The 12,691-nt window shown below is 35.0% G+C and overlaps 1 protein-coding gene across 6 annotated transcripts in view; it reads right to left on the bottom strand.

Moving 5' to 3' along the window:
- Positions 1-12,691, bottom strand: part of LOC105340715 (multidrug resistance-associated protein 1) — a 411,670-nt gene that overhangs the window by 281,746 nt on the left and 117,233 nt on the right. For 5 of the 6 annotated variants that reach the window (XR_010707346.1, XM_066065106.1, XM_066065104.1 and 2 more), the window contains exon 7: positions 4,904-5,035. Coding sequence is in view for 5 of the 6 variants with exons in the window: in XM_066065106.1 (XP_065921178.1) it covers positions 4,904-5,035 (132 nt within the window). In the remaining variant the exon portion in view is untranslated. Of the gene's footprint in view, positions 1-4,903; positions 5,036-5,760; positions 5,869-12,691 lie in introns of those variants that run through there. The other variant, XM_066065107.1, reaches the window with a different exon arrangement.

Below are 12,691 nucleotides of genomic sequence, written 5' to 3' on the forward strand. Positions count from 1 at the left end.
TCACTGGGACCCTAGCGGATAAGAAACGATAACTCTTTTAGGTACATGTATGCAGTGTTACAGGCAATGTTTTATCTACGTGTCGATTTCAGTATGAGAATTAATTTTCATCTTAATTCAGATATTTCAAGCGTTATAGCTGCTTATTATTTTGTACAAACATGTACATTTAAATAATGTATGAATTGTATGATGTAAACAATTGTCAGAAACACACTATTTAAACTGGATTGCCATTTCATATTTCAGCATGCTTCATCGATAAATTCAGTCATTTTCAACGCACAAGTTTTAGTTGAGCAGTATATTTATTTTGTTGTAGCTTATTCCAAAGAATTCACTACAGATACTGACAATGAATATTACATAAATTACATTTTATTGAACTTCAACCGATCAATGGCACACTTTCTTCTACAAGTGTGCGTGTGTTTTCAAACACACAAAAAACTTTAAATTTACGATACAAATGTGTTTAATTTTTGGACTGACCTGTGATTTACAATGTACTTTATTTTGTACCTCACTCAGTCTGTAGAAACATTAATTTTATTACAGGCACCTCAATATTCACCAGACAATATTTACTACTGATGTTGACGCTTTACTTGCTGTTGACTTTGTCTCAAACACGCTAATCGACGTCGGATTGTAAAATTCACGTGCAAATCGCGATCGAGTCGCTTTTTTACATGTATATAAACTATATTTTACGATGTTTCAAAGATTTTCAGTTCAGATTTATTTTTACATATGCTGTAAAACGGCTTATGGATTTCACGGCGTGTCAGCTCGCGTATCTCTAATTTGCAGCAAACGCTAGCTTTTTTGTGAGAAAAAAGAATCGGTTCAACTCATGCGATATTCCATATATACATTTATGGTACATTGTGAACGGTAATGTAAGATATAATAATTTTGTTACCTAAACAGTTTCTGTCGAATTTTTTCACAATGAACTGAATTACGCAATTCGATGAGCGAAGTACAAATAGTGACTTTAATTCATATGCGCCCGTCCCTGCTTAATGTATTAGAGAATCTTTTCTTTGGTTTTGGGGCATTTTTTCACTTACAGATAACATTATTTACATATGTACGTAAACATCGCCCCGTTTGTTCTCAAATAATTTTTAACTCGCGAGTACATCTCTATTATGAACTTTCGTTGACATTTGTTTCCAAGTGTTAGCATCATGTTGTCAACATGCATTTACAAATCTGCGGGCCTACATAAATAAGCCAGTGTGTTGCGACTCGCAATTGAAATAAACACCGGTTAGAAAGTGTCACTTAACGCAATGCTACATCGGCCGTAGCGTATACATCCATGCTATATTTGCTAAAAAAATAATGAAACATGAAGGCAAAAAAATGTGCTTCATAGATGACTGTAGAATTCTGCTGAGCTACAGAACTATAGCTTTCTGAAAATATTGCCGGGATTTGCGAACCCTAGATCTATTGTCTAGTACATGCAAAGAATAAAATCAAAGAAGGCGCGTGAAATGCCCATATGAGGAATGATTAGATACGGCAAAATTAAAATATCATTAAATCTGATACTTTTTTAAAAAAATAATTAAAAACAATGTATATTTAACGTAACATCGGGTTGTAACCTTTAAATATTTTAAAAACTTGCAATATATTGATTTAAACTGGCATATGCGTGTCAAAACCTCCAAATAGTGTTTTTTTTTATAACTTCAATGCCTTTTCTTTCATAGAGTGGGTCTGAGCTCTATATTTTTTGTCACAGTCTAAATGTGGTTTAATGGAATTTAAACCGATTTTACTCAACAAAAATGTGGAGAGATGACCCACTATAGTTCAAAAATGTCATCTTGTAGCTCAACAATTGAACGTTTTAGAAAAATAATACAAGTCCGTAAATTCGTGGCTAATGTCTCATATAGCACTTAAACAACTCACTTTATTCTGAATGAAATGGCTTAGTGGTTAGAGCACCAGACATTAGGAAACTTTATAGAACTTGGGTTTTTAGGTTGTGGGTTCGATACCACCAAAACTTAAAGATTTATTATTTTTTTCTTATCGTATTTTTGAAATATTTCAAACTGAATATAGTTAGAAATTACCATTTTGTAAAGTTGTATTATAACATCTCTAATATATTTAATTTAAAAAATGCTAAATTTGAAATTGTATTTTACGACTAAACCAAATGGGCAGTTGCGCCATCTTATTCCCCCATCTTCTTTATATACACAGCTGTACGGTAAGAAAAACGTGCGTTCAACTTGAATATTATTTGTTTTGGTGTTTTAAAAACTTATTTTGTATAATTAATCAATATTTGTTGTAAGATTACTAAAAAAGTTAAATGTAGCAAGTAATTTATGCGTGTTAAAGTGTAACGAGAAGCGATAAAATACACATGTGACTTTCCCGAATTCATTCAAATGATTTGAATAAATCTATAGCTAAATACAATAGAACAAATGTTTAAAACTTTGATTAACGAAATTGCTGCGACTGAATATTGTATGATTTTTTTTTTCAAATTTTCATTCACTTTCGTTGTGAGCAAATGGAAATAATCCACTAAAGTGGAAGATAAAATATTGATTGACTCTTCTGTTTCATGATGACGTGCATTCCAAAAGCAATACTAGTTTTATCAAACAGGTTCTTGTAAACCCATTCCGTTTTCTTTACACCTAAATGTATTAACTGACTATGAGGACAAAAGCAAGTGTGATGGTCCACAAGACTGCAACTTTTTCCCGTGAAGAAATTGAGGGGAAATGCTGTCGAGAGGGACAATTAACATACTATATGTATGCCCAAATAGTTAGTAAAAATAAGTATTTTATCAAATCAAAGCTTTATTTGTTCTCGTTACTTGAGAAATCTACAACATATATTTAAAGCACAATAGTCCAATCCACACTTTTCAAAAGTTGTTCCCCTTTGCGGGGTCAACCCAAAGGTCAAAAGAGAAAAAAACCAAAATTCCCCTTCTTCAAACAATCAAATATTTGGCGTACTGTAATGAAATCGCTTTGGATTTGATTTATTCATTCAATATGTGGTGGCAATTTTAACCCACATATTTAATGAGTCATTCTGGGGCAATCAAAATAAATAGTATTACCGAAAACAGGTTTTTAATGTCAACTGACATAGATACAAACATATAGATACAAAATATAGATACAAACATCTATTCTACAAAGCTACAGTGATAAATCTTTGGGTTTTCACTAAAAGATGACGGCCAAGAGACACAGCATTTGTAAAGTGTGGATTGAGATCACAGCTACGATTTCCACAGAATTAACCATATAGGAAACTCACGACCAGTTGTGCAAGTAAGCGTTAAGTATTAATACATTAATGCGATACTGGCCGCGTTTTCGACAACAACAATTATCAAACATCACTCATTGTTGCATGTAATTTGCCACTTTCATTTGGTATGGGGGACCTTAATCTAATAAGAAAAACATCAAATTTTAAAGACCGATTTTATTTAATGTTTACGCTTCATATTTTGTTTAACAATTACATAACACTAAACTACTACTGTTACACTTGTAAATGTTTTATTCGGACTGATAAGACTCGCTCCTGACTAGTAAAACACACTAAGTCATCAGTCCTATATAATGACTGATATAATTTTCTGGTTTTCAGAAACTCTGCTAATCAGTTTCACTTCCAGTTTGCCAGAAACTGCAAAGACGAGCTGATTAAAATCAACTACCAACAAGAGATGTTTGTGAAACACTTATGCCCCCCTCCCTTGGAAACATCCACAAAGAAAATGAATGTAAACTGCAAATATTTGGAATTTTTCTAAGTCCAAGGGGCATAACTCTGTCGAAAATTGCTTGATCGTACCCAATATTGAACTTGACCTAGATATTATCACGATAAACCTGTATACCAAATTTCATTTCAATATGTTCATCCTCTGCGGAAAAAATGAGCGGAACCTGCAAATAACTTGAATTTTAAGTCCAAACGCCATAACTCTGTCAAAAATTGCTTGATCGTACCCAATATTGAAGTTGATCTAGATATTATCATGATAAACCTCATGTATACCAAATTTCATTTCAATATGTTTATCCTATGAGAAGAAAATGAGTAGAAACTGCAAATAACTCGAATTTTTCCAAGTCCAAACGCCATAACTCTGTTGAAAATTGCTCGATCTTACCCAATATCAAACTTGACCTAGATATTATCAAGATAAACCTGTATACCAAATTTCATTTCAATATGTTTATCCTATGCGAAGAAAATGAACAGAAACTGCAAATAACTCGAATTTTTCTAAGTCCAAACGCCATAACTCTGTTGAAGATTGCTCGATATTACCAAATACTGTGGAATCATTAATAGATTTCGTGGTGGCTCAAATTTCGTGGAATTCGTGGGTACCTCTCATCCACGAATTAACATCCTCCACGATTTAATAAATTAGGGTATAAGACACATTTCCTTTGTGGGTTTAAGAGAATACACGAAATTCCGTCCCTACGAACCTGTAAAATTTAAGCAATCCTCGAAAATTGGCCCCCACGAAATTTAATGATTCCACAGTAATCAAACTTGACCTAGATATTATCAAGATAAACCTGTATACCAAATTTCATTTCAATATGTTTATCCTTTGCAAAGAAAATGAACAGAAACTGTTGGTGGACCGACCGACAGACAGCAGCAAAGCAATATGCCCTCCCATAAAAATGAAGTTTGAAGCATTTGAATCAGCTTGTTTATTCACTATCTCCTCCTTACCCCCCTCCACATTTGGACATTTTTAGTACCGGTAATTGTTTATGCATGAGTGTATTTTCTTAATAAGAAATTCAATAGGTTAATTGAGCAAAACATAATTATATTTAAAGTAAAATGCAAATCTTACCTTTTCCTTCTTTCAAGTTCTTTCTTCCAATGCTTTTCTAAATGCGGCACAACTGCAGCACATGAATCCTTCTGATTGAGATACCACAAATCATCCAATACAAGGGAATGTTTAAATCCTTTAATAACCATTCTGCAAAATTAATATATTGAACATCTTCAGCAATATTCATCAACAAAATAAAATAAAGAAATTAAAATTTACAGGAATGCTTTCAGTAGTCCTTGTAAAGGTTTTTAAACTGTTTTCAGTGTCTAGAATATAAGTGAACTGTCCCAATGGGTAATTTTTTTAAATTGTCACTGAAATACTCATTTTAAAACAAGAGGCTAATACGCCCAACAGGCCTTAATGGTCACCTAAGTACTATAGCCCATACACAGACTGACAAGGAATCTCATATATGCATTTAATTATGTTTCATTCTGGAGTAAAAAATTATAATATTGTAATAATGACCAACTCCCTGCCTGAAATCTTTCAAAAAGGATTGTGAAGCCTATAGTTTTAGTTAAAAGATCATCATAGAGTGAATGACCTAATATTTAAAAGGTGCATGATTCTGATAGAAATTTTTTTCCCATATTTGTCAACTTTCAAGATAGGTTTTATGTGTATATGTTTTCATTGATAAACTAAAACAAGGTGTTTAGTATACATGTTTTATTTAAAACATGTTTTATTTTAAACAATCTCCCATCCCCCATCCATAGGGGCAGACAGAAACTCTCCCTGTGGGCATTTAAACAAAAAACAAAACAAAAAGAAAATCAGCAATATTCAAGTTCAATCTTTTCAGCAAGTTTACCTTCACCATCTGGCATTTATACCAAAATCATTTTATAAATACTGCTTACTGGTTATTTTAGTTAGCCAATGATTTCCATGCTATTTCTATGGACTGTCCATGAAAGACCTCCCAGGGAAATGCCATGTAGTTTCATGGAAAGGTGAGAGGGTAGTTCCTTGAAATGTCCATGGAATATCCATAGAATTCCATGTTTTACAGCGGGTAATAAGAAGGATAAAATAACTTTTACATAATGTGCTTATATAAGCTGAAAACCGTTTAATTTTCCCTTTTATCTCTGCAAGGACAAGCATTTTTTTTTTAAATGTAAAATGTTTGATTGACAACATTATAGCTGTGGCTTACATAAAAGAGCAAGAGCAGCAGATCTTTGCATGCAACGAAGCTTGAAAGATATGGTTGTGAGCTTCTGATAAAAATATTAGGCTATCAGCAATTCATATTCTCGGTAAAGCTAATTGTGATGCAGATCATCAAAGTAGACATTTTGAAACTGAACATGAATGCTTAAATATCCTTTCCAATTTTCTATGGTTGAGAATTTCCTTACACCCCATGCAGCCCATAATACATTCATCCCCATCAGAAATTTCTTGATCCGTCTCATTTCCAAAACACATTTCACGGTATCAAAATATTATGTGACAACGACACCAATTTTACATACCGTATTTTTCGGGGCATAGGCCGGTATTTTTTTTCTCCAATGCGCGAGCATCGGCTTATCCCCCGGGATCAGCTAATCGTAGGCTCAAAGTTGAAAAAATTAAACAGTCAAATTTAAAATCCACTGTTTTTAGCAGTTTATCATCAGGGTTGTTTTTTTTTTTGTTTGAACTATTGTTCGATAGTTGCAGATGCATAGATATAACATCTAGCCCGTAAGTATATACGTCTCTGTTGTTGTCCCGTTGATAATTTTTGTAATGACATTGCGAGTAATAAAATGTACAGTACTTTACGAGGTATTTCTTTACAACCCCAATCAAAAGAATTTTTTCCCCCACGTTCACGTATGAACCCTGGAAACTATTAATGCGTAGTAAAAAAAAAAAAGAAACCGGGTAGAATGAAATATGACGGAACTTTTGTGAATTTCTTCATGTCTGCGTTCGTGGAAATCACTGGTCTTGGGTGAAGAATAAATCAATGCTTTGTGTTTTTACAGTTAATTTTCTGTTGGATGAAATAACGGTATTCTGGTGTCGTGTGTATATACAAAGGTGTGAAACCCGTGACTAAAACACAGCCTGGGGGCACGTAGTGTACACCCTTACACCTCACCGCTTTAATTGTGTTTTTAACATTACAACTTCTTTGCATAACGGCAAGTCACTATTTAATTTATTAACGGAAAAGAACACAAATGAAATATTTTATGTGTAGTATTTCGTTTTCTCATTCATGCGATTACGGGGGATAACTCTATTTGAATATGAAACCACGTGTTGAGCTAATGGACGCCATTCCCCGATCTACAAGTAGCCTTTCAAAGTATTACTTGATTAAATGAAATTGAGCAGTAAAGTTTTAATAGAATATAAAAGATTTGGTAAAATATTATACTTAGTTCTATCAGACAGTACCACGGAGGTTTGTGTTGCAATTAAATTTACATTATGTAAAATTACGATACCTAACGATATACACCGACGAATACGGAAGAGACCAAACAGCCACAAAACACAATTATATTTTTTTTAAATGTTTAAAATATATATGTTAAGCAAATTTAATAACTTTAATTACTCTTTTGACTTTCTACATCGATATTCTGAAAGTATATACTTAATACGACAACTTAAATTCCTTCATCATGCAGCAGTCATACTTTCACCATAGTAATCATCGATTAAAAATCGGCCTATCCCCCAATTCGGCTAGTCTATGGATTTTTCCTGAATTTTGTCTGAAAATAAGCAATTCGGCCTATGCCCCACATCGGCATATGCCCCGAAAAATACGGTACATGCACCTCTTCTTGTTTGGTCCAGTTTTAATCATACCTCAATATCTTTTTTTTTTTTTAAATAATATTTTCGATCCAAAGCTTGTTGTTGCAGTTTAGTGAATATTGTTTTATTTTGGTCCATTCCTGCGATTATGGCAAATTTTGACAAATAAGGTCATGTCAAAATTCGACAAACATGTAGACTTTACATTTGTCGATTAACTCGATTTGTGACATGTCAAATGTGCATAAAGACGCAAAATGCAGAAACTACAGATTGAAAAAAACCAAAGGTCAAAGTCACTAACAAAAACAAGTGAAAAGCTGTCAATGTGACAGCAAACCGGGTTTTCTTTTATGTGAACTGTATCCATAATCCATGTCAACCCATATCCAGTGAAATGGAGTACCCTACATGTATATGCAATATTTTGCCAAAAAATGACTAAGTTCAAAAGATGGGGTTTTTTTTCCATAAATTATCGGAAATCAAAATCCTAGCAATATGCACACCTCTGATATATGTACAATTGATCTGCAAAAGAACAACTTCTTATCTTGAAAACTGTAGGAGGAGTTATCCGTACAATGAGGGTACCCTTTTGGCAGCCACCCGCCCACCCGCCCGCCCGCCATTTTCACCATTTTAATAACCGGATTTTTCCATTGAAAAACCCGGTTAAAAAGTTATTACTTGTCAGCATATTGGATTTTATCGATAGATTTGAAAGATATAAAAGAATAACAATTTAAATTTTCAAAAACTTCTTTAAATTAAAAAACTAAAGACTTGACTACACCATCTCTGGCATGTATATATTCATAATTAAAATTGCACATCAAATGAGACCAAGTTTTAAGCTCAAATACCCTTTTTGCAGTCAAACCAATATTCCTTATCTCACTTACAAAATTCAACAACAAACAAGAGGCCCAATGGGCCACATCGCTCGCCTCAGCAACACTGGCTATTTATGGGCGTTCAAAGGATATTGTGCCATGCGGCTCGTCGGTAGATTAAACAAAAATGATTATCCGTATTTCACACTTATTTTTGCATATACTTAATCTTTGACATATTTGACATATAATACATATAATACATACTTTGACATATAATACCATTTTTGCCAAACATAAGATCATATGCATACATGTTAACTCCACCGATTTTCGCGGAAGCCTACCGCTTTTTTACCCCATTTCCCGCCTACCGCTTTTAATTGAAAATCTACCGATTTTTCAAAAATTCAATTTTGCCTCGCTTTGGTAGCCATTTATTTTGGAAGTCATTCTAGCTATAAAATATTGCTAGTTCTTTAGATATCTTGAGTCGGGAACATTCAGACGTTTTTTACATAGCGATAATAATGTGGGTTTCAAGCATGCGTTTGACAATGAGTGGTGAACACTTCTCATTGATTACATTAGTTACAAAAATGTCATCGACATCACCACCTCGAAAAAGGAAAAGATATTATTAAAAGTTTAACGCTGACTGGCTGAAAGTATTTGACTTTCTTCATAGATCAAAAAAGGGGAACAGTATGCGTTTTGTACGTTTTGTCATACCGATTTCTCACTAAGCCATGGGGGGGTGGGGGGGGGGAACACAGAGACACGGAGAAACACAGGGACTCATACAAGCGCAGATTTCAACAGTCAACTTTGAAAAAATACAGACAAGTTTCAGATCTGAACTATCAAATGACACTATATATCTTCAATTTTGGCCACCAAGTTAAATAATAACAAAAGTTGTTTTGAATCAATTCCAGAAAAGACCACTCAAGAAAATCAAAGCTAGCTACAAAATCCTACACCAATGAACACAAATAAATCTTTCTTTGCATGTGATAATTGTTCTGTCCAATGTTAGAGTTATCTTTCTTTAATTATTGATTTTTCATTTTAGAACTCTCTTATGTTTTTCGGTAAAATTGTTATACGAAGCCCGCCATTTGTTTATGCGGTTGAACACCGCGCTCTGTATGTTTTGCTAAGTTTAGCCTACCACAGAGTAAGTAATGATTTAAAACTTGTTCATTATTCTGTAAAAAGATGATTTCAACATGTTTATAGCTTTTACAGTAGCCATAATCAGTTTTATGTGTAATAATTGAAGCTTTCTTATTGGAGTGTTGTCGTCTGCAACAAATATAAACATAGGCTTGTTTTCATTTGAACAACTTTCTGTGAATTATTTGCTAAACTTTATATTGATAGTTTTACAAGTTATCTTGAATGTTTTCTGATAGATTTGAGCTAATATTTGTGGTTAACTATATTTCCAAGTGTTATGCTGCAAAATTTTATTTCTATGGAAGCCCATAAGTGTCATAAGCTTTATGTATAGTGTTATTATTGATAACCATATATTATCATCACTTAATAACGGTGTGTAAATCTATTTTGTATGAAATTCAAAGTGTTTCATTGTATCCTTTGTTTATATTTCAGTCTTTTACCAAATCCAAATCCAAATACACATCCTGGGAGTTGTTGTTAATGTACATGTACTTGTAAGAGGTTAAACATTCTGTGCAAGACCGGACCAGGGCGTCCTTACGCGACAGAACAGTAAAAGATCTCGTACTCAGGCAATCAGCTATGGGAGATAAGGAAAACGACAGTGCGTCAACTTCCTCACGGAATTCCAAACATTCATCCTCAAGAAGCGATATGAGCTCGCTTATCGCTCAAGCCAAAGCTAAGCTAGAAGCAGCCAAAGCACGACTCAGATTTACTGAGATGGAATCTGACTTGAAAAGGAAACAATCGGTATTGGATCAACAGATGGCCCTTGACGAAGCCAAAGTGAAACGCGAAAAAGCTGAACTTTCAGTAAATTTAGAGCTACTTGCATAGCAACGAGAAACAGCAGCACTTGAAGCGGAGGCAAATGCTCTCGATGCTCTCGATCAAGAATCTCAACTTGCAAGGAGTTTGCTTCCAGATACAGAACCTGCAGATCCTTTTATTAGAACAAAAGCCTATGTCGAAGAAGATAATTGTGCAAGAATGTGTTCTACCAACACACCCCATATTCAGGATACATATGATTCAAATGTAAAGAGTGAAAATGACAGATATTGTGTACCTCCTTTAGCGGAACCTATCAGAAAGTTAAACCCAGAAGCTTCCTCCTTCACACCAAACAACTCTGTCACAGGTGATTTCACACGTTATCTCCTGAAGAAGGAGTTACTGCTTTCTCGACTCTCAGCCTTTGATGATCGACCGGAAAGCTACATGACTTGGAAAGTATCATTCAAGACAGTGATGAGTGAACTAGATGCTTCCCCTATTGAAGAGCTTGACTTGTTTTAAGCATAAAGTCGGCAAACATTGCTGACCCATTACGAGGTCTACAGAGAGCATGGGAGAGACTAGAGGAACGATTCGGTTGTGCAGAAATGATAGAGTCGTCATTAAAGAGAAGACTGGAGACATTCCCAAAGCTAACTGCAAAGGATTCAAAGAAACTCTATGAACTGTCAGACTTAGTTTCAGAAATTGAGTCCATTAAGAGTGATGAACGAATGAAATCGCTGCTTGGTCATTATGACTCTTCAACTGGTGTGAACCCCATCGTAAATAAATTGCCGCACAATCTCCAGGAAAAATGGACATCCTCAGCGATTAGATACATAAACGAACATCATGCAGCATATCCACCGTTCACCCACTTCGCTGAATTTCTACGAGAACAAAGTCGCATCAGGAATAACCCAAGTTTTCTCTATGAAACAACATTCATCAGGAAGGATACAAATGTGTCGAACTATGTTCAGAAAAACTCTGTTGTTGTGAAGAAAACTAACACTCATCATGAAGTTCAGAGCACAGCAAGTAGAACTGAAGATATTTCTGTACCTGGAAAGTGTCCGATACACAATACTGACCATCCTCTGAATAAGTGCAGAGCCTTTAGATCAAAGAGTATTCAGGAAAGAATGAAATTCTTAAGAGAAAAGAGAATATGTTTTAGATGTTGTGCCTCAACCATTCATATCAAAAAAGACTGTAAGGAGATAGTGTCATGCGAAGAATGCAACAGTAGCAGTCATCCTACAGCCTTACAAATCGATACGCCATCAGTACTTCATACAGCTGCATTAGCTCACAGCGGGGAGGCTCCAATTGACATTACTTCAAAGTGCACTCAGATATGTGGTAGATTTCCTGGAAAATCTTGTGCTAAAATTCTGTTAGCCTATGTACATCTGCAAGACCGTCCTGACAATCGTGTGCGTGCATACATCATGCTAGATGATCAAAGTAACCATACTTTAGCCAGTTCACAACTCTTCGATTCACTCGGAATTGAAGGACAGGATGTGGAATATATACTTACCTCATGTGCAGGAAAGGAACGAGTTGCTGGGAGGAGAGCCTACGGCGTAGTAGTGGAATCTATGGATCAGAATGTCAGACTTAAACTTCCTGCTGTCACTGAATGCAGCCATCTTCCTAACAATCGCGAGGAAATTCCAAAACAGGAGGTAGCTCAGAACTACGCTCATTTACTTGACATTGCCCAGTACATTCCACCCCTGGATGAAAGTGCCCAAATCATGCTATTGATTGGAAGAGATGTCATTCAAGCTCACCATGTTCTGGACCAACTATTGGACCAGCTAATACCCCCTACGCACAGAAACTCCCATTAGGATGGGCCATCATAGGTGAAACCTGTTTAGGTAGTTCTCACTTGCCAGAAGAGATCAACGTCACAAAAACTAACATTCTTGATGATGGACGTGGTACTGTGCTAAACCCTTGCCAAAATCAATTTCGATTATGTGAAAAACAAGACATTCTACTGTCTGAGAAAAACTCCATTTATGAACCACACATGGACAACTTGTTCAGGAGAACGGAAGACGATGAAAAACCTGGCTTGTCTGCAAATGACAGAGCATTCTTAGAGACTATGAGTTCCGAGTTCAAAAAGGACAAAGATGGCTTTTGGACCGCACCACTGCCATTTAAGCCAAATCGTCAAAAGCTACAGAACAACTAT

The sequence above is a fragment of the Magallana gigas genome, chromosome 7 (genome assembly GCF_963853765.1).
Source record: "Magallana gigas chromosome 7, xbMagGiga1.1, whole genome shotgun sequence".
NCBI lineage: Eukaryota > Metazoa > Mollusca > Bivalvia > Ostreida > Ostreidae > Magallana > Magallana gigas.